Source organism: Lepidochelys kempii, chromosome 1 (assembly GCF_965140265.1).
Source record: "Lepidochelys kempii isolate rLepKem1 chromosome 1, rLepKem1.hap2, whole genome shotgun sequence".
In the NCBI taxonomy this organism is placed as follows: Eukaryota; Metazoa; Chordata; order Testudines; family Cheloniidae; genus Lepidochelys; species Lepidochelys kempii.
This window is the reverse complement of record NC_133256.1, coordinates 78,681,063-78,703,737: the sequence shown is the minus strand read 5'-3', so window position 1 is coordinate 78,703,737 and position 22,675 is coordinate 78,681,063. Positions and strand designations below refer to the sequence as shown.

General features: G+C 40.3%; 1 protein-coding gene across 8 annotated transcripts in view; it reads left to right on the top strand.

Moving 5' to 3' along the window:
- The window catches only part of TBC1D4 (TBC1 domain family member 4), a 159,225-nt gene that overhangs the window by 56,323 nt on the left and 80,227 nt on the right, over positions 1 to 22,675 (top strand). The window contains exon 1 of one of the 8 annotated variants that reach the window (XM_073346887.1): positions 11,399 to 11,487. The exons of the other annotated variants lie outside the window; for them this stretch is intronic. Within the exon in view, the coding sequence (XP_073202988.1) occupies positions 11,476 to 11,487 (12 nt within the window). The 5' untranslated portion in view covers positions 11,399 to 11,475. Of the gene's footprint in view, positions 1 to 11,398; positions 11,488 to 22,675 lie in introns of those variants that run through there. 8 annotated transcript variants of the gene reach the window in all.

Here is a 22,675-nt window from a genome sequence, read left to right as displayed (position 1 = left end):
ATAAACCTAGTCTGTAATGTGGTGAAATTTCAGACTCCTGCTGAAGAGGTTCCTTGAATATTAACATAGTTTCTGAAAAGTGTTCTCTGATTCTGACTGGACCATTTAATTTTTGGGTACCCAGTCCATGATACTTTCAGCAGCCGTAACTGTGCTTTTCCTGGTTTTCAGAATTGTTGAACTCCACATTCTGCAAAGGGACAACATATCACTCAGCAACTTTAACTTTGCGTTAACAATTTTTTGCAATTAAATTCTAGTTCTGGTTGTTTTTTGTTTTTTTTTTTAATAAGAAAAGGTATTTGTTTGTAGGAATTAGTAGTCCATTTAGGCAATTGCACATAGCATGTCCTGCAATATGCATAGCTGTTGATTTCAATTGGAGTTATGGGTGCTTGCATGTCTGAAAACCAGGGCCAGGATGCAGGGCTGGCCCTACATGTTTTCCCATGGGGTGGGGGGGGGAGCGGAGCAGAGACTTTTTTGGCACCTTTTCCCCTCCAAGCAGCTGAGTAAAAAAGAAAAGAAGAATGCCCCTCCCCCCCCCACATACACACTCAATTTGCCTTCCCTCCCGCAACCCCCTCAGCTGTTGATTTGTCCCCCCTGGAAGTTGGCACCCAGGGTGATGCCTGCCCCTAAGGCTGGCCTTGCCATGTGTCTCATGTTGGGCACCCAGAAGTAGATGCCACTTCCTGAATGTTCTGACCTTAATGAGGGTAGGGGGCAGGAAGGGTGAGCGAGAGGGGTAGACAAGTGAATAAAATTTATTTGGAAAAGATGGTTTCAACAAACTGATAACTGCCAACTGTAGTCTTAAAATGTCTGGACTTCCGAAATGTTTGTAACTCATTTTTGTATGGCGCTCCAGTCCTGGATTCAAAACAATGGGTTTACCTGAGATATTTTTATTACAAAATCCTCATGCAGGGTTAGTGGTGTGTTTCTTGATGGCCCTCTGGGGTACCTCCAAACATCCCCTTATTTTCCATGGAGATTTTGCTGCTTTGTTGACTCCAAGTATTTCTTAACAGCTTTCCATTCACTAGTATAAAGATAAGTGTTTACCCATCTCCCTCACCAGTAGATTATAGTACCTGATCCATATGCCTAATGAATCAGTGGGATATTCATCCTTGGCTTTCGTTCAAGCTGCCCAATACCCCCTAAAAACACAATAATCTGACTCTATTTATGGTTTAGACAAATCTACTACTATAAACAAATATAGCAACGCCCAGTTCAACATCTGACAATTGCTAGAATGTGCCAAACATGAAGGACCAAGTCTTCTGACCCACCCTACCAAAAATGGCAATGGATGATGACCATTTGCACCTACACAGCCATTTTGCATTTACACAGCTTCTTTCATGTAAAAATCTGGGATTTCTAGGCCACTGAATATTTTTTCAAATTCTGTATTAGTCCATTTTTGTGTTATGAGCCACTTGGCTGTTCCACCATGTTCTGTTTTTCATACCTTCTTTGGAAGGTGAATTTGTTTAATTCCACCCTTTTATACTGGAGCTTTGTGTCCAGCTTTATCCCAACTAGCTATGACATAGATGGAAAATCATAGTTTATTGACTCTGCAAAGATTAATAGAGTTGTGTTTAAGAGCCTACAAGCTTTATGGTTAATATTCCTCAAACATTTAATGCTTTTAATCCTTGCAATTGTTTTGAAAGCAAAATAATAAATTAATTATTTGCCTAACAGATGTTTCAGTTTGTGGTGTAACATAACTGCTTTTAAAATATTGCTAGTGGGAGGAAGTGGGAGTATCTTTTTTTTTTTTTTTTATAGCTATGTTAGTGAATCATTACATTTGCAAATTAAATGCTTAGAAGTCAGAAAATATAAAACCAAGCACCCTATGCACATAAGCTGAACTGGGCTGGCTTGTAGTGGCTTGGTGCTTTCGTACTTTCTTGTGAAAGAGGTGCCATCTTGTGTTCCAGAATCTAAGATTTAATTTAATAAATAAATAAATAAATCTAGCCACTTTGTGAATGTGATCTTCAGAGGCCATGCCCATATTGGGGGAAAATGTCTTGTTAACACACATTAATGCTTTCTAACATGATGTTAAATACAATTTGGTGCCAACTATAGACAAGGACAGGTTATGTTTAAAGCATGTTGTCTTATGATTAACCATGAGCTGAGTTCTTTATCAGATACCAAGATGGATGTTTAATTCTGAAACTAACATGGCAGAACCCCCATTTCTCGGCAACTTATTGGTCTCTGCTTGAGCCTTCTATTCATAAGGGTTTCAACGTGATTTTTATTTTGCAGTCAACTATGTGCTGCCTCCCTTCAGGGTTTTAATGTAGTAGCCAGGCAAGGTACTAACAAACTTCAAGCAGGACTTTATTTTTTAAAGTGGAAACCTCTTTTCCAAGCTGCTGCTGCACCCTCAGTAGCTCTCCCTCCCTCTTCAACTCCTCCCCCTCCTTCCTGGTTCCTGTCCTTTCAGATGCCCAACAGCCAGTGCTCCCAATTCTAATAATTACAAGCAACATCTAACCACCACATTCCCTTCTCTCTTAAGAAACTCTCCAAGTTATAATAAACATTGTTGTTCTAATCACAGAAACAAATAGGAAACAAGGCACTATATTGTTGACAGAAATATTACACTAAAAACACTATAGATACTACATAACAAAGTCTCAAGTCCAGGCAGGTAGTCATCTGGGTCTGACAGGCCATCTCTCAAGCCCCAGTTCCAGTGCAATGTCTTGTTGTGTTGATACTACGGTGAAGTCATCCAATGCAGACTGGGTGTTGGCATAATCTCCTCTTGGTGCATAGGCAGGTGCAAGATAAAAAGCATTCTATACCCACCCATCAGAAAGTCGATAGGTGTAAGCTCCCTTCTTCTCTATGATTTTAAGAGGAGCTCTGAATTTATGGTCCCCTTTGCATAAAATTCCAGATTTTCATATCCTAACAAAGGAACCACACTTAAACTTTGGTTCCTTAGCACCCTGCCGCTTGTCTGTGAAAGCCTTATACTTTGCTTGGTTCTGTTCAACTGTTTTTCTCACATCATCCTCAGTTGGGGCCTCAGGTCGTGCCTTTAACAATCTAGCAATGTTTAGTTTAGTATTCATCCATTTCCCATGCAGTAACTCTGCGGGCGATCTTTGCATTGTGGCATGTCATGTGGCCTGGTATGCTTGCAAGAAATCAGTAGTGAAGGTTATCCACAATCGCCCTTCCAGTTTAGCCATTTGCAAACTCTCTTTTAAACTTCTGTTAAACCATTCGATTTCCCCATTGGCTTGAGGGTAGTACAGGGATGACCTTCTGTGTAAAATGTTCCTCTGTGCTAGAAAAGTTTCAAACTCCAGGGAAGTAAATTGACTACCATTATCTGAAACCAGTTCTTTGGGGTTACCTTCCCTGTTAAAAACTGAAGAGAGGAACTTAATTACAGTAGCAGAAAAGATTTGCAATGTAAACGCTACCTCAGGCCATTTACTGAAATAGTCTGTTAAGGTGATGGCATAATAACCATCCATTGGAGCAGTATCAAAGGGTCCTACAATGTCAATCGCCACTTTTTCCCATGCAGATTCAGGAAGAGGAATAGGCTGTAATGGAGGGGTATATGTCACTGCTGTCTTGTCGTGCATTTGGCAAGTGACACAGGATTTTATGAGTGCTTCAGTTTGAGAGTCCATCCCTGGCCACCAATACAGATCCCGTAGTCGTTGTTTGGTTCTGACAATTCCTAAATGAGTATCGTGTGCCAGGTGTATGAGTTTTGACAGTAATTCTTCTGGCACAAGTAGCCAGTGTGTACCTCATAGCACAAAACCATCGAGCAAAGAAAGTTCATCCCGAACTCTAAAATAAGGCAGCAAAACTGGGTCAAGGTTTTTAGGGTTACTGGGCCATCTCTTTGTCAGAAATTCCCATAGTTTTTGTTGAATTGGACACGCTGAACAAGCAGCTTGAAATTGTTCTCTTGTAACTGCAGTGAGAGTGCTTGTAATAAGTGCAACTACTACCTCCTCATCCTCTGGTGGAGCATCTGGTGAAAGCAAAGGCAGGCGAGAAAGGCAATCAGCAACCACATTTTGGTTTCCAGGCTTATATTCCAGTTCATAATTGTCAAGGTTCCTTCCCCACTCTGAACTCTAGGGTACAGATGTGGGGACCTGCATGAAAAACCCCCTAAGCTTATTTTTACCAGCTTAGGTTAAAACTTCCCCAAAGTACAAACTATATTTTACTTTTTGTCCCCGGACTTTATTGCTGCCACCACCAAGCGTCTAACAGATATAATCGGGAAAGAGCGCACTTGGAAACGTCTTTCCCCCCCAATCTCTACACTCCCTTTCCTGGGGAAGGCTTGATAAAAATCCTCACCAATTTGCATAGGTGAGCACAAACCAAAACCCTTGGATCTTAAGAACAATGAAAAAGCAATCAGGTTCTTAAAAGAAGAATTTTAATTTAAAGAAAAAGTAAAAGAATCACCTCTGTAAAATCAGGATGGTAAATACCTTACAGGGTAATTGGATTCAAAACCGAGAGAATCCCTCTAGGCAAAACCTTAAGTTACAAAAAAGACCCAAAAACAGGAATATACATTCCATTCAGCACTACTTATTTTATCAGCCATTTAAACAAAACAGAATCTAACGCATATCTAACTAGATTGCTTACTGACTTTTTACAGGAGTTCTGACCTGCATTCCTGCTCTGGTCCTGGCAAAAGCAACTCAGAGACAGAGAGAACCCTTTGTTTCCCCCCCCCCCAGCTTTGAAAGTATCTTGTCTCCTCATTGGTCATTTTGGTCAGGTGCCAGCAAGGTTGTCTTAGCTTCTTAACCCTTTACAGGTGAAAGGGTTTTTCCTCTGGCCAGGAGGGATTTAAAGGTGCTTACCCTTCCCTTTATATTTATGACAATAATTGAAGGAGAGTAGTCTTGCAGACCATCTAGCAATACAATATCCTGCTCTTTCTAGTCCTTTCATGGTGAGCAATGTCGTCAAAGGGCTATGGTCTGTGCGCAACTTGAACGTGCGGCCCCACAGGTAAGTTCTCCATTTTTCAGTAGCCCAGACACAAGCAAGTGCTTCTTTTTCAACTGTTCAATATTTTCTCTCAGCATTACTTAGTGTCCTTGAAGCAAATGCAACAGTCCTCTCTGTATTGTCCTCATGCAGTTGTGTGAGAACAGCCCCAAGTCCATAATCAGAAGCATCAGTAGTTACAATTGTGGGCAATGCAGGACTGAATAGTGCAAGTACTGGACTATGTACAATCAAGTCTTTCACTGTTTCAAAACTAGCTTGTGCATCCGTTGTCCACACTAAGGCTGAACTTCCCCGTAGTAATTCTTGTAACGGTTCAATGACAGAAGCATAATTGGGAATGAATTTTGCATACCAGGAGGTAAGACCCAAGAAGGAACGTAAGTCTTGAAAATCTGTTGGAGGAGCATTTGAAATTGCCAGGATATGAGCTGGATCAGGTTTTAGTCCAGCCTGTGAAATTGTATGCCCCAGAAAGGAGAGTTCAGTTTATCTAAATTTGTATTTGGACCTATTGAGCTTGAGGCCTGCTTTGCTGATGCAGTTTAGTACAGACGGCAGGTTATTGTCATGCTCCTCAGAAGTATTTCCAAACACGATAATATCATCCAAATAGCACTGAACTCCATGTTGTTTCTTCAGAATCAATTACATCATTTTTTGGAAGGCACTTGGGGCTGATGTGAGACCATATGGAACACATTTAAAATGAAATAGTCCCTCATGTGTAATAAATGCTGTGAGGTCTCTGCTATCTTCATGCAACTTAACCTGGTGGTATGCGGTCTGCAAATCAAGAGTAGAAAACATCTTTGCTCCACGGAGCTCTGCAAATACTTCTTCTATGTGAGGAAGAGGATGGCTGTCAATCACAATAGCTTTATTTGGCACTCTTAAGTCCACACAAAGGCGAATGCCTCCACCCTTCTTCTGCGTCACCACTATAGGTGAAACCCATTCAGAGGAGTCGATCTCTTCAATAATGTTCTCTTGAACAAGTTTTCTAAGTTCCTCTGAAACAGCTTCCCTGACTGAAAATGGTAAGCACTGTAATTTCTGTCATACAGGCATCACGTTATTCCGCATTTTAACTTTATGCAGAAACCCATAAGCACAGCCGAGTTTCTCCTCAACCTGGTGTTGGGTCCCAGCTGAAACTGTGTGTGTGTGCCACAAGAGTGCTTTGCTGAGGAAGATCAATTCGTCCATTAACTATCCTGAGATTTAAAGCAGCCAATAAATCTCTGCCAAGGATAGGAGTGCCTTTGTGGACAAGGTAGAAATCTGCAGTTACACAGCAATCACCAAAAGTAACTATTGCTGGCAGGCAGCCACATACTGGAATCTGGTTTTTCAAATAGCACACCAAGTGAAGCTTGGGTTCAGTAAAAGGCACATCTTTAAAGTAAAGCAAAGAGATGGGATCAGGTAGTATAGATACTGCTGAGCCAGTGTCCAACATTAGCTGAATGGAGTGTGATTTGCCTGAGGATATGGCAGAAATGTTTACTGTCTACTTTATTTGTTCTGGAATACGTGCAGTAGTGATTTTGTCTATGCTCAGCACAGTAACATCTGGTATTGTAACTGCATCCACCTGTTGATTGAACTGGCTGCTGCAACCTATTTTAGCAAAATACCCAATCTTTTTGCAATGACTGCACTGAGCTACTTTTGCCGGACATCCTGTGTAGCTTGCAAGGTGTTGTGGGGATCCACAGCGAAAGCATGCTTTTACTGTATTTTGAATTTGCTGATTTGGTGTTTTTTTTCATTAATTTTCCTCTTGTAATTGTTTGTCTGCAGCAATAGTGAACTTTTCTTGCAAAGGAGTCACAGCCTGGACTATGCCTCCTGTATCCATGCTCATTATTTTGGCTTCAGCTATAGCTGACTCAGTCTGGGTACCAATGGTTATTGCTTTGTCTAGTGTAAGTTGTGGTTCTAGAAGTAAGTGTCCTCTTACACAAAGCATGGTTGTTTTCTCAATCTGTTCCCAAAGTCACAAGTTACAATTAGTCTCCTCAGGGAAGCAATATACTGCATTGTAGTCTCCCCTGGCTTCTGCTCACGCTCGTGAAATCTGTAGCGATTAGTTACTACATTCACTTTTGGTACAAAAAGGTTCTTTAATGCAGTGAGTGCAGTCTCATATTTATCATCTGCAAGGGGAAAAGTGTAAAATATACGCTGCCCTTCTGCTCCAAGGCAATGGATTAGCAGAGCACGCTTTCTTACTTCAGAAATCTCTGTAGCACTGATGGCAAGCAGATAAGTCTCAAACATATGGATCCAGGCAGTAAAAGCAACCGGAGGCTCACCTGGGCTTTGTAGAAAGGGTGCAGGTGGGTTCAGAGGCAGAAGATCCATCCTCGTCGCCAAAATGTTGTTGTAGCCAGGCAAGGTACTAACGAACTTCAACAGGACTTTATTTTTTAAAGTGGAAACTTCTTTTCCAAGCTCCTGCTGCACCCTCAGTAGCTCTCCCTCCCTCTTCAACTCCTCCCCACTCCTTCCTGTTTCCTGTCCGTTCAGACTCCCAGCAGCCAGTGCTCTCAATTCTAATAATTACAAGCAACATCTCAACACCACAGGTTTCTTGTCACGGTTTTGCAATGATTGGTAGTCCATTTGGGAAAACTTGCATTGCCTATGTTCATTTTTTAAAGTCAGAGTGGTAGCCGTGTTAGTGTGTATCAGCAGAAAGAGTGATGAGTACTTGTGGCACCTTAGAGACTAACATTTATAACAATAAATAAATAAATTTAAATGTTAGTCTCTACGGTGCCACAAGTACTCCTCATTCTTTATATTAAGTCTATAATTTAGAAGATTTCAGGTACAGGAGCACTGATACTTTTGTACACTTCTTTGGTTGGAACGGACTTATGTATTTCAATTAAAGTTGCTAAAATAAACAATGCATCTGAATATATGTGAAAACTGTATGCATTTGTCTCCTTCTCTTCTCACCCTTAACAATCTTCTAGGCCCCAATCCTGTAAATGTTTCCATGTAGTCAAACCCTTGTGCTGGGCTCAGAGACCCACTCAATTGCTCTAGTGGGGCTCTGCACCAGTGCAAGGATCCATCCATGTGCAGTCAATTGTGGGGTTGGGGACTTGGATTGTAAACTATTTAGGATCAGGACTGTGTACAGCCAGGGCCTACCACCCTCATTTGAATTGGGGCCTCTGAGCATTATGGTAATAATAGCCCTTTCGATAATATTTTAGATTACTGAAGTGCACCATTTTAAAATATCTGATCATCTTTTCACAGTTTATGCTGCTTGTTTTGCTTTTAGATCTTCCTCAGCTCACACTTTTGAAACTAGAGTGGCCTGTTTGTTGTTGTTGTCTGGGTTTCATGCGCTAGCATAATGCTGCAGTGTTTGTAAATCCAGACACCACTGGGAATGTTTAAATCAGAACAAAAATTCAATCTCTCAAAAGCATGATTAATGCTGTGTAACATGCTTTTAAATACTAATATAAACACAATTCTTTTGCCCTTAGTTTCCTTGTAAGGGGATGTAGTGAAGTACTGGAAGAAATAATTGTCAGTGTCTAAAATATTGTTCATTTGAATGACCTTATAAGAATAAAGCGTAACACTTAAACAAGCTGCTTTTCTCCTTTGAGAAATTAAAGGTCTGAATTTTTACAGAACAAATTCTCCCACTGTTTTATGTGATTTAGATGAGGCTTTGTTTATGGGTCTTAGTCTGCTGTATTTCGCTGTTCTCAAGTGATAAAATTGAACTAACCAACAGATTAGAATTTGAAAATTCTGCAGTGTTCCCTCGAAATGGAACTTGAGTTTGTGATGGAGGATGTGGAAGCCACCATTAACACATGCATTCTCTTTTTCTCATGAGAATTGATAAATGTGCTAGGAATTAGAGGTTATAACTGAAGTGTAAACAAGAAAATATCTCCTGCTGATGTAGTCCAGCAATTCCAATGACCAAATTTAGACAACCATACTTAAATCTCTTTTTTTTTTTTGAGAGCGAGAGGTGAAAGGTTTAATTTTTATTTCTCTCATTTAAGTGAAAGCTCATTGAAACAGAAAATGCATCATGCAGTGCCCAAAACAGAAAACAAAGTAGAATAATTTTAAAAAACAAAACAAAAAGCCCCAACTAAATAAAGAAACACTGGCTTTTAAGAAGCAGAGACTGTGGCTTTGAGGTAAAGCAGTCTACACACTAATACCTTCTGTTCCAGAAACTGTTTCCCTTTGACTCATAAGCCCACTCCTAAACAGGAATTGCGAAATCTAGGGTACTCCTGTTTTGCATATGTAAGCAGGGGAATAGTCCCACTCTTGTGGGAAACTTTCCTGGCTTCTGCACTACCCCGGTGAAGTGGGCTAGCGAAAGGATTGGAGTCCTCACTCCCACTTCCTTTACCCAGAGTCTTCCCTGCCCTTGGGGACTTCCCTTCCACTCTCCTGTCTGGCAGAGTCCTTGTAACCCCAACAAGGCTGGGCCCAGGATTCCTGGGGGGCTCGACTCCCCAACCCTGCTGTGGTCACGTAGGACAGGGGCTAGGGTGTCCCCACTCCGGGGTACTCTCTCTGCACTGGGCACTTCTCTGACCCACTGACCATTACATACAAGTTAAAGCAAATGTAAGTTATTTAATCAACAATTAATTTTAAAAAGGAAAAATGGGAAAGGTTAAAAGAAACACATCAACCCACTCTGTGGCAGGGAACATCACAAACGGTGTCTCTGGAATGTCAGGGCAATTCACCGTCTGTTCCTTGTAAGTCCCAGGCCTTCTTCTCAGGCCCTGGCTGTGCTGCAGGGATGCTGTGGGTTGGACACTTGCTCTTAGAGTGTGTGGCCACCACCAGGCTCTAAGTGGTAGGACCCTTCTTCCCAGTGTCGCCCCCGCCCTGTTGGGGTTAGGATCCAAGCCTGGCCTGCAGAGGCTCTTGGCTGAGGCGTCTCCCTGTGCTGGGCCCGCTGCCCAGGGTCCCCCTCGCTCTCCCCAGCTGCTCACCACACCCAGCTCCGGACTGCTCCAGCCCCAGCTTCACCACTGCTGCTCTGCCTCCAGCTCCCTGGGCTGCTTCTTTGGCCCCTCTGGGTCTGGTTGCTACAGCTCTGCTTCCAGGACAGGCAGGTCTCCTCTGCAGGCTGCTTCTGTGACTCTGCTCCCAGCACTGACCTGCTTCGTGGGCTGCTTTTCTGGCCCCTCTGACTCTGGTTGCTGCAGCTCTGCTCCCAGGACAGGGTCTGCTCTCTCTGGGCTGCTTTTCTGGTCCCTCTGGATCTGGCACAGCTCTGCTCCCCAGCTTACCTTGGGCCCCTGCTTTCTCCTTAGCTCGGCCCCACTCTGTGTGACCCAGGCAAATCCAGCTCACATAGAGGACGGGACCTCCCTGGCCTTCTGACTCTGATTAGCCTGCCCGCCCTGTCATTCAGGCTGACCTGGAGCATTGGCCTCTTCCCCATTGTTCCTGGGGGCTGTCAGTCTCAGGGTCCTGATTTCCCATAGACCCTTCCCCTTTTAGTACTGGGAGCTCGCCAACCAAAACACTCCCACTGAATGTTAGTAAGGGGGCAACAGTCACCTCACGTATATCACACTGATCCAAATGAATGCTGTTTATATCACAAACATACCTGTAGTCTTTTTAATAGTCCATATATTCAAAAGTGTTAGCTACAGTGTTATGATAAAAGAAAAGGAGTACTTGTGGCACCTTAGAGACTAACCAATTTATTTGAGCATAAGCTTTTGTGAGTTACAGCTCACTTCCGATGAAGTGAGCTGTAGCTCACGAAAGCTTATGCTCAAATAAATTGGTTAGTCTCTAAGATGCCACAAGTACTCCTTTTCTTTTTGCGAATACAGACTAACACGGCTGTTACTCTGAAAAGTGTTATGATAGCTTCCCAGTTGGAGAGGTTGTAGTACAATAGTATGTCCTTGTTTAAGGTTATGTGTAGGAACTTGGAGAACTATACTTTCTGGAAGTATATTTAAGCATTCAGGGAGAAAATATTTGGCAGGTATTTCAGGTGCCATTTTACAGTGAATCCTTTCTGGAAACAGTGTGTGTTTTATTGCTGTCTTTCTAGTTACTGTTCCGACTTGCATCTCCAATGTTTTGAGTAGTTTTTGCACAAACTGAGTCAGGCTTGCATAAAACATGCTGACTTTGATGTTGGCTTTCTGCATCACTGCAATCTCTGAGGTATGGCATATCTCTTGACCCACATCTCTGACTTTGTGAGTGGTGGTGTTTGTTTTTGGTTTTTAAATTGTAATCCCCAGTGAGTGATTTGTAAACTCTTTTTTTAAGATTTATAATAATCCTAAACTGGACTCGAGAGCCATCTTGTCTGAGCTGTTGCAGCTTGGAAAGAGCTATGGTGCCTGAGGAAACCTTGACATGAAACAAAAGGTAACTTAAACTGTTTGGCACAAAGGAATTGAATTGGTGGGTGGAATGGAAGAAAATAATTCGCTACTGTTTAATTTTTCTGTGATCTTTATTTTAAAGCAGAATACAGTAGTTAAACTACAGAAAACAGGGAGAATCAAATATATTTGGGAGAGGGAAGAAGACAGAGGGGAAAATATGAAAGCTTATGTTATAGCTTGATTATATCTAGTAGAACTATTGGTATATTATAGAATAAACTTGCATATAATACCACATTCAGAAATAATTAGCTGTCTCTCCTTAACAACAGAATAAAATTGGTACGTCACTTAATGTCAGCTTGGATATCAAAAAAACTTAACTCTTTCTTTCTTTATATTAAAAAACCAAATGAGGTGGGGAGAACTGGATGTTTTTACTGATTTGCCTTAAATTGTTTGATGTGCTCTGGTAAAGCAAGTATAGAAGTGTTGAGAGCTTAGTTGGAAAGATAAAATGCCTTTGTGTTCCAAAGTAGTTGCTAAACTTCTTGCTTAACAAGAAGACCTCTCTCTATAACCTAGAAAAGTACTTCATCTTGTCAAGTTCTTGAGTAAACTCTTGAGTCCTTTTTTGATCTCTTACATGCCTGGAACCACAACTCAGCATGGGCACAACACATCCTCTTCTGGCTCTGGTAAAGTAAAGAATTCCTTTGAAGCAGTAAAATGCCTCCTGTTTTTAAAAAAAACAAAACAAACAAACAAAAAACTGCAGAAGAGGTTTAAACTCTGTTTTGGTGCTACGATCGGAGCTGCACTGGCAGATTATTACTAGTCAGCTGAGCATATTTGAACAAGTGTCCTTTTCACACAAATCCAACGTCAGGATCAAGGCTCTGGTTGGTAAGCAAGCCCCATTATGTATTGCACTTAGGTGTTCATCCTTCCCTGTTTACAAAATTCTACTGTCGATGTTAGACTAATTCAAAAGGCTACTTTTATAAACTTAAACTAGATTTTTCTTGGGCAGGGAATGTGTGGAGAGAAATGGCTTCATTCATCGGTAAAGTGCCTGTTACCGTAGTACTGGGGTGCTTGTACATCTTCCCCTCTCTGCCACAAACAGGCAATGATCTCTCCCAAAGGGAGCAGAATCTTCCATCCTTTGTTCCTTCTTCATAGCCTCCTAACAGAATATCCTTTAGGAAAACACGTGCACTGGGAAGTGTTAATTGTAGTTAATTTTTAAACGCCATTGGAAGAGATTGATTATGAATTAAAGGTTTCAATTTCTTACTGAGGAAGAAGAAAAGGAGTACTTGTGGCACCTTAGAGACTGAGAAATTTATTTGAGCATAAGCTTTCGTGATCACTTCATCAGATGCAGTCAGTGGAAAATACAGTGGGGAGATTTATATACACAGAGAACATGAAACAGTGGGTGTTACCATACACACTGTAAGGAGAGTGATCAGATAAGGTGAGCTATTACCAGCAGGAGAGCGGGGGGGGGGGAACGACACCTTTTTTTGTGATAATCAAGGTGGGCCATTTCCAGCAGTTGACAAGAACGTCTGAGGAACAGCAGGGGGATAAACATGGGGAAATAGTTTTACTTTGTGTAATGAACCATCCACAATTGCTAATTTATATCCATGAATATAATACTTCTTAAAATGATGAGTAAGTCCAGTTTTTTGTTGCTCTTCATCAAAGGATAAAATTCTGGATAGATATGTAACATATTTAACATCTCTATTCATAAAATACACATACCAAACAGTATTTCAGGACACACACGAGCAAAAACCATGTGAATTAATAAAACAAAATAACCAGCCCAAGAACTCATTAAGCTCTAACCCACTCTTGGTAAAATCCTTAGTAAACAGATAGACTTGAGGTAGGTACTGAAGGACAGTGGATCTGGAGGCTGTTAGGCAAGGGGATGGGGAGACGATTGTGGTTGTTTGTTTGTTTTTGTTTTTTTCCCCAGTTTTGGAGAAGTCACAAAACACCTCACTGCCAGTGCCAAACTGTTTAAATATGGGGGCTAGTATTAGTTCAAGCATTTCAAATGATCACAAATGTCAACATAAAATGTGAGGAGTGAGGCCAAAAGTGAGCTAGGATCCAAAGCATAGAGCACAACCAACACTGAAGTGCACCTAGAAACAAATCAGCAGCCTTAGCAATACTGCACTGTTCATAGAGCACAAGTGTAGGGTAACTTTGCAAGAAGCACTTTTAAGTAGCTGTCGGGTTGTTGCATTCTGCATTAGATAATTAGAGGATGGGGGTTTCATGGGCCAAGCCAAACAGAGTAGCTGACAGACATGTCTGATGGTCAACCATAACAAAGGTATCTGATGAAGTGAGCTGTAGCTCACGAAAGCTCATGCTCAAATAAATTGGTTAGTCTCTAAGGTGCCACAAGTACTCCTTTTCTTTTTGCGAATACAGACTAACACGGCTGTTACTCTGAAACCTGTCATAACAAAGGTATGTCACAGAGCTAAAAGGAAACCATAGGGATACTTAATCTTTGTCCATCACTAAAAGGAGACAGGTGTAGCCTCTCTATATATTGAGGCTTAAAACCAGATTGGAGGCAGGTAAGGAAATGTGAGTACTCTGGACTTTATTTTCAGATTTGCCTTGCTGCAGTGGTCTCATTCTTCCCCAAAAACAGAGATTCGATAAATTAAATAATATTGAGAAGAATGAATAATAGTGAATGGATGTCACTGTTAGTTTTTAAAAAAATGGCTCTATATTTGAGGACTGGAGGGCTTACAAATATTTTAAAGCAGAAAAGATATGGTTAAAATTTTCAAAAAACATAATTCCCATTTTTGAAAGTGATGTAGGCATTTAAGATCCTAAGTCCCGCTGCCGCAGTCACATGTAAGCTTCCAAAGGCTTACCTCACTTTTGAAAATGGGATTTGGGCTGCTAAAGGTACTTAGGCTCTCTTAAAATGTTTGTCCTACATCTTATTTTCCTAGCTTCTTTAACTGCTTTGATTTTGAAAGTTGATTGAGGATGGGATGGATGGCAATGGTGAAATGGCAAGGTAAAGGGTAGGTGGTCTGTGGCAGTACAACTTAATTTCCCTATGTTGGTTTCATTTGTGCTGTTGTTCTTGGGTTGAAGGTTTGGGAGTAAATTGATCTTGGAGGAGTTTACTTCCCTCTTCTTGACTGTCTTCTTTCTTGCATGCAGTTATGCTAGACTATTCATTTAAATGAGAAACTTTAAATATCTCTTCCTGAAGTTATTAGGAGACACACATCAATACACGCCAGGCATAGTAGGCAGAAATTGTTTGCAAATTGTCATCCCTGAACTAGAGAGCCAAGGAATATGGTGAGTTACCTTCTCAGCTCTGTGTATTGGTTTTTGTTTTCTTTATTTTGAGTTTAACCAGCATTTATTAGTTTAAAAGAACAGCTTGTATTCCTGTGTTGCCTGGAGGGTTTAAAGTTGTTCAGTCAACAGGTTCACAGTTTGGTGCTGGGTTCCTTATCGCACAACAGCAGTGCATGTTTTGCTAGAAAATGGAGTGTAGAGTTCAGATAAGTGGTGAAGTAATAAATACACCTTTGTTCTTAAAGGAATGGTGAAAGGGGCCTCTTGTGCAATGTAGAACAGATCTTTCCAGTGTTCAGTGTGACGTTAATCTCAAAATCTTTAGATACTATAATTCAGATTTTGAAACTAGTGTTTCAGGGAAGTTTTTCAAAGCAGCCTTTGGTTTACATGGCCGTAGTTTTACATCAAGTTTTTGCGTAGGGAAAACCTTGCAATGACATCTCTCTGTAAATGCTTACTCAAAAAATAACCTTGCAGAATTTAATCAACAGTTTTTTTGAAGCAGATTTTGAAAAGCTGGCCTTTATACAGGACTTGTAAAGTGATCTACTTCTAAATAGCAGTCTGTATTCTCCCTTTCACCTGCAAGCCCCATTTTAAGGTAGAACTTCTATTGGAGCTAGTAATAATTTCCAGCCAAATAATTGGAGGTGGGAGGCAATGGTTGATTTTTTTTTTATTATTATTTTTATTAAACTACTGAGTGTGAAGTACAATTACATAATATTACAATTACATAAATATTAGAAGAAATTGTAAAATATCATTCTTTTAAATTTAAGCTCAATTTACTATTTTGTATGCTAAAATCATGCAGAACAAGGCAGTGAAAATAAAATGTTAATATTATGTACCATGGTAACAAAATAAACAAAAGAACATAGTATTTGGCTGTATTTCCTTGATGCTCATTTGGCAAAGGTGGAAGATTTAAAAACTACAAAAATCAAGTATTCAAAAAATCTCTGAGTCATATACACTGGTACCTCAACTAAATATTATTTAGCAGGTTATTAACCCAGATGGCTTAGATGTATAGGTATTAACATAACCCAGTAAAAGTTGACAAACCAGGGAACCATGTTTTGTCCAACTATAAATATAAGAATTTGTATCCAGAAATATTAAAATTCCTCAAAGTGAGTCATACTGAAACATTAGAGAAGTTGCCACCTGGCAACTTCTCTCAAGTCTGATTTTCAGAATTTTTCTGTTGGGCTACAAATGAGAAACTCTCATGTCTAAAGGTAAATTCTTTCAAAGTAAGAGTGATGTTCATTTGGGAGGATTTTTTCTCTCTGTCTGTCTTTTTTTAATTAAAAAAATAAAATAAAATTCCTAGTTAAAAGATTTGTCAACTTTGTTTCCCATTAGCCTGGATGTAAATGACCATTACTGTGAAATACCAGAAAGTTCAAAGACACGTTTATTAAAGGTTATAAAATATAAATAAGTACTGTTTGGGGAGGGGAGGGAAGAAACTAATTCTTGTTTAAGTACATAAATAACGTCTCAAAACCCAGATCTGATGTTTCTTTCTTTCCTAGAGGATAAATGGAAAGAACAGAATGTTTATAAATCATAAAAGAAATATATTGGCTTTCCATAGCAGAACGTGTCATAGACAGATCTCATATACTGTATGTGATAACACACCAAAATAATTCTTTGTTTAAATCATAATGTAGAAATTTACAAAACTTGGTTATTTCTCAATAGAAATCAGAAAGGGTCTGATAACCTGGTCTAACATGGAACTTTCTCATGGACACTGGAGTGTGGGAATTCGGCATCCTGAATTTTACTAGGAAAGTGTGTGTGTGGTAAATCTTCCACATCTTCATGGGAAATTCTTAACCCAACCAATCAGGAACCTGCAACAAGTAAATGAGCATAGTTAGGAATTAATCTTAAGGAAAGTCTAGAAAGGCTCCCTGCCAGAGTGACCGCCCTCTGTGGGTAGTCTGCTGTCTAATAATTTACTGGAAATTTATCTTTTTACAATTGAAATAATAGCCCAGTATTCTGACTTTAACAGCATGTGATGCTTGCAGTCTCCATTTCATACCACTTCTGTAGGGTAATTGCCGAAAAAGAAGCAAATAGAAATGCTAGTTGGAGGCAACAACAACAGGTAGCACAGGGCCTGAATCAGATCAGTGTTCAGGTCTGGATACAGAAGATTTTTTAACAATGTACATATTTCACTTCTATTTTATTTCATATTCCTCAGCCCCTCTGTTCTTGTGCCCTGTTAATACTTTAGCCATGATGCAGATGATGACAGATCAAAACTTTGTGACTATCGGAACTATTAAGGACTAAAATCTTTCATACCCAGATGCCTAAAACAAGGCTTCTGAATCCTTTTAGCCACCTAAATCTATGCCTTATTTTCAGAACAGCTGAGCACTAACCAGCTAAGAAGTTGGCTTAGCACTCTTTTTTGCAAAATCTTTATTTTGAAAGAGTGCAAAGTTACTCTGTCATTACAGCTACAACCCACTGATGATTATCTTTTTCTTTTCAGAAGTACTAATTTTAGCACAGGGATTATATTTTAGCACCTCTCATGAGGCATTTCATCTTGTGGTGTTGTACTCTATTTTTGTAAAAATCTGAGAACTTAAGTTTTTGCTACTTTCACACCCTTGGAATAATATTTTGTACATGCACAGAGCACCTGTCACGTGAATCTCAAAAGTGCTTTACAACTGTTGAGTCTTACAAACATCTCTTTGCAGCAACTATATTATGATGGCAAATTCATTTGTGAAGTTTTTATCCCCCCCTCCCCCATATTATGAAGATGTAAGACAGTAGAACTGGGAACAGAACCCATGAATGTTTGACTGTTTTGTTCGTTTGTTTGTTTTTTAAACCACTAGACCAGTGTTTCCCAAACTTGTTCCGCCACTTTGTTCAGGGAAAGCCCCTGGCAGGCTGGGCCAGTTTGTTTACCTGCCACTTCCACAGGTTCGGCCGATCATGGCACCCACTTTCATCCCTAATTTCTGTAAGGCTTGATGTGTTTTGTTTTTCTGTAGCCCGTGTTCCATGCCGAAAAATGTTTCACAATAGTTTCCTGCCCTCCTGACAGACACCTAAACTGCATTCTCTTTAATGAGGGACAGTTCTGTCAACCTAGTCCAGCATCTGTGTAATTTGGCAGGGGCTAATGGTCTGACAAGTTTTGGTCTGTGTGCTCCTCATCAGGAAGCAGTCAGTGAATGGAAGAAAGGGAGTTCCAGAAACTCACAGTACTGTCATTAAGAATTGAGTCCGTTTGTAGAGCCAACAGTCATGGTTGTAGTGATGGAAGAATCTAGGAGAAGAGCTCATACAAGACTTTCAAGTTGATATACTCCTAATCTTACGTTGCTGCACTTAGAGTGCTTCATATTTCAATACAATGGACAAATATTAATCTGATATTAATTTAAGCCCCAAGGCTCAATTATCCGCGAACTAGGAATTTTTATTCCTTTGAGGTTTTTTTTCAAATGATCCTTAATAAAATGTGTACGTGTCTGATTGTGAATCAGTAAGTGCCTTTCTCTTGAATTAATCTGGACAAGCCACATACCAGATCAGTTGATGTCAAAAGTGGCCTTTGGTCCTACAAATTGGTCAATCCGGTAGCTGCCTCAGTCAACATGCCTGCAGATTTTTTGTTCCTGGGGATTCCATTTACTTTATCTTAGCAAAGGAGTAGGTGCTCAAGTGGAGGTTTTTGCTGATTGGTTTATTTGGTTTCTTTTTGGGGAGAGTGAAACCGATGAAATTTGGTTTTGTTTTTTTTTCTTTTCCTTCTGGGAATCTAGCAGCAACAACAAAATTGCTGCTGACAAGGTGGAAAAGTATGGCAACGTATACGCCCCAGTACTCTAACAGCCAGGACATAGCAATATGGCTTAACATGGATAATCACAGTCGCTGCTTATCTCTGGAGGAAATATTTGCTGCTTTTTCAAAAGGCTGCAAGAGCAAAGTGTGGTGGAAATGAAGTGCATGACTAAAACATACTGTATTCCAACATAGCAGATAAAATCAGGAGTCTGCACAGTACTGCTTTGGGACATGAAAATGTAGCTTGTTAGAGAACGGAAGATTAGGCAAATACTTCTTAAAATTCAATAGTCAAGTCCTAAGGTGCCAATATGTCCTCTTACAGTCCCATGACCATGGTATGTAAAAGGTGAAAAATGTCCACTTGCAATCATTAATGTATACTAAGGCAATATGGGCAAACTTCTGACTTTTCTTCTACTGAGTGATGGGGGAAAAACAGAAAATTCCCCTCATCCTGGTTAGCTTCAGAAGAGATACCATCTAAAGCCCCAAGCCATGTTGCTGTCACATTGCACTCTATATGCTTAATGAAAATACGCTTTGGAATATGAATATAATGTAACTAGAATATGCTTTATGCAAAAGGTCTCTTGTAAGGTATCATTACAAAGCTTATAATCTACTGAGTGTGTTCATCCTATTTGTATGAATGTAGCATTCTTGTATCTGAAGCTAGAAATACAAAGTATTACTCTGAAGTCCTATTGTAACTATGCGAAGTGTGGGCCATTAATGGTGGCTTGAAATCTTGATGGCTCCCATTAACTAGGACAGGACAGTTGGTTGTAATTGTCTCTGTTTACTTGTAAGCCTTCCTGTATATATGGGTGCCAGCCAGTGAGTAAAGAAGTCTCACTGGACATGTGAACATGTTATATGATACTGGAATCCATCTTAAACTTGGTGCCTTTCCATTTAGAAGGAAGGATGAAAACCCAGAGAGAGACAAAGGATTCCTACCTTGTGCCAAAGATATAAAAGGGGGTGGAACAGAACAAAGGGGGCTGCCAGTCATGAGGAATCCCCTAGTTACCACCTAAGCTGGAACGAACAAGAACTGTACCAAGGGAAAGGATTGGGCGCAGCCTAAGAAGGAGTCTAGTCTGTGAAAGAAGCTTAGTGGAACATCTCTGAGGGTGAGATTTACCTGCATTCAGTTTCTTAACACGCAAATCTAAGCCTAATACATTTTTGTTTTATTTTGCTTGGTAACTTACTTTGTTCTATCTGTTATTACTTGAAACCACTTAAATCCTACTTTTTATACTTAATAAAATCACTTTTGTTTATTAGTAAACCCAGAGTAAGTGATTAATACCTGGGGGAGCAAACAGCTGTGCATATGTCTCTATCAGTGTTATAGAGGGCAGACCATTTGAGTTTATCCTGTATAAGCTTTATACAGAGTAGAACAGATTTATTTGGGGTTTGGCGTCCATTAGGAACTGAGTGTCTGGGTGCTGAAGACAGGTGATTTGCTGAGCAGTTTTTGGTTAAAGTCTGCAGCATTGAGGGCGGGAACCAGACCTGGGTCTGTGTTGCAGTGAAGTAGCATGTCTGGCTCGACAAGGCAGGGTTCTGGAATCCCAGGCTGGCAGGGAAAACGTGCTCAGAGGTAGTTTCAGCATGTTTCTGTGACCAAACCCATCATAGTTGCATCCTTAGGCAGTCCTAAGTCAGGCTATTCATGATGCTAACACATGCTGAATCTCTGAATCATCACATGTTTGGTAGGAAGATCCTGGGATAGTTAATGCTACAGGTGCTGACAGATCTGGCATCTAATTTAAAGTACTGTGACAGGCTATGAAAGGATCATGGATCCCAATAAAGTCAATGAACACAGCATATTTGTCTTTTATGGACAAATACAGAATAGGCCAAAGAACAAATTAAAACTTGTTAGTCACTTACAAAACAAAAACAGTTGGGGAGATGGTGTTGGGAAAATAAGTCTCTGTCTCTTGGTAGTGAAACACAGTTTTGCTCTCTGATACAGCATAGAGCCATGAAATTTTTTTTGCAAGAACTCAAGCTAGTTTGCAACCTTCAAAAAGTAGTAGTTTTCAGGAGTATGTGTGTGGAGGAGGAATTCTGTAAAGTGCTTAGAATTTACCTTGATGTGCATTTTGTGGCATCTGACTAATAAGCAGAAAACTGCTGTTATTTAGCATTGATCTAGACCATGGCTGTCAAACACATCACGTTCCTTCTGCAGAATCTGAATCTTTATGCTCCTTTTATTTCTTAGACTTAACCTTATTTCTTCTATCTCTTTGACTTTCGCTTTCCAGTTGGCATCATTTACGGCTGAAGATTTATTCAGTATTGTTGGTTTGTTTGATTAATGTTCAGCATTAGAGACAAGGTAGGTGAGGTGATATCTTTTATTTGGACCAACATCTGTTGGTGAGAGAGACAAGCTTTTGAGCTTACACAGAGCTCCTAGAAAGCTTATCTCTCTCGTCAAAAGATGTTGGTCCAATAAAAGATGCACCTCACCCACCTTGTCTTTCTAATATCCTGGAACTGACGCTGCTGCAACAACACTGCATACAGTAATACTGTCAAACTGTTGAACTCAGTTGATGGTTTTTTGTAACTTCCTTTAAGAAGCTAGCTAGAGAATGAGAGTAACGCTCCCCTAGGAATTGTGTTGGGCGAGACCCAGATCCCTGAGACTTGTGAAAGAAGCAGATACTAGAACACACATGGCCTATGCCAAGTACGGTAAAGGAGTAAAGTATTAGAAACCCAGTTAATTAAGCCCTGTAGGTCTTTTTCCTACTTGGCTACAAGTTCAGTGTCCTGCAGTGTGTGTATTGGTGGCTGTCTGTGTAATTGTCTTAACTACATCAAATCACAAAAAAGTCTTGCTCTTGTTTATTGGCCCCTCTGGGCATTGTCACAGCTGTAACTCAAAGGCATGCATGCTTGAGTTCCACTTTTATCAGCTAATGTTAATAATCTCGCCTTTGAACGTGAACAACACCCAGAGATCTCAGTTAGCACAAACACCTGAAACATATGCCATAAAGCTAGATCCCAGAAGAGAAAATGTTATAGCATGTCTGAATCATAGAATCATAGACTATCAGGGTGGGAAGGGACCTCAGGAGGTCATCTAGTCCAACCCCCTGCTCAAAGCAGGACCAATCCCCAACTAAATCATCCCAGCCAGGGCTTTGTCAAGCCTGACCTTAAAAACTTCTAAGGAAGGAGATTCCACCACCTCCCTAGGTAACGCATTCCAGTGTTTCACCATCCTCTAGTGAAAAAGTTTTTCCTAATATCCAACCTAAACCTCCCCCACCGCAACTTGAGACCATTACTCCTTGTTTTGTCATCTGGTTTTAATGCTAATGATTGGGTTTGGAATAAATTTTAGAATAGTTCTATTCTGAGGATTTCTTGTTTTGTGGTCAGTAATGCTTTTGCTAACCACCACTTAATAGTTTTTGTTGAAGAAAGCTTGCTGCCCAGACTAAGTGAAAGAAAAGCTCTAAAATCCAGCTAGGTTGACATTCAGTGCCTTCCTGGATATGACATTAGGAAGTAACTTTCTGAAACATAATTTGACAGTTCTAAAAAGAGTTCATTCACTTTCACTGAGACAACAGTTGACATTCTACCTTATTTTTCAGTCTTTGAATCTTTCTGCTAAAGGCCAAATTCTGCTTGCTAAAAGTCAGTGAGAACTTTATTGGGAACAGGATCTCCAGACATTCACAATATGAAAATTCTGTTGACATGCTGCCGGTTAAGAACTTGTCAGCTTCGTCTTTTCTTGTGTTCTCCCATTTTAATAAATGGCTCAATGCTCATAGTAATTTCTCAGTGTGTGAATAAGCAAGTGACCTCATCCCAACGTTCATGATATAGATCAGCAAGCCAAATGTTTCACCATCCAAAGTGACACTATATAGGTTATGTGATACAGGAGGGCCAGGGAGCAGTGGGAGAGTGCTAGTGGGGAAATATATAAGCTCAAGGCAAAT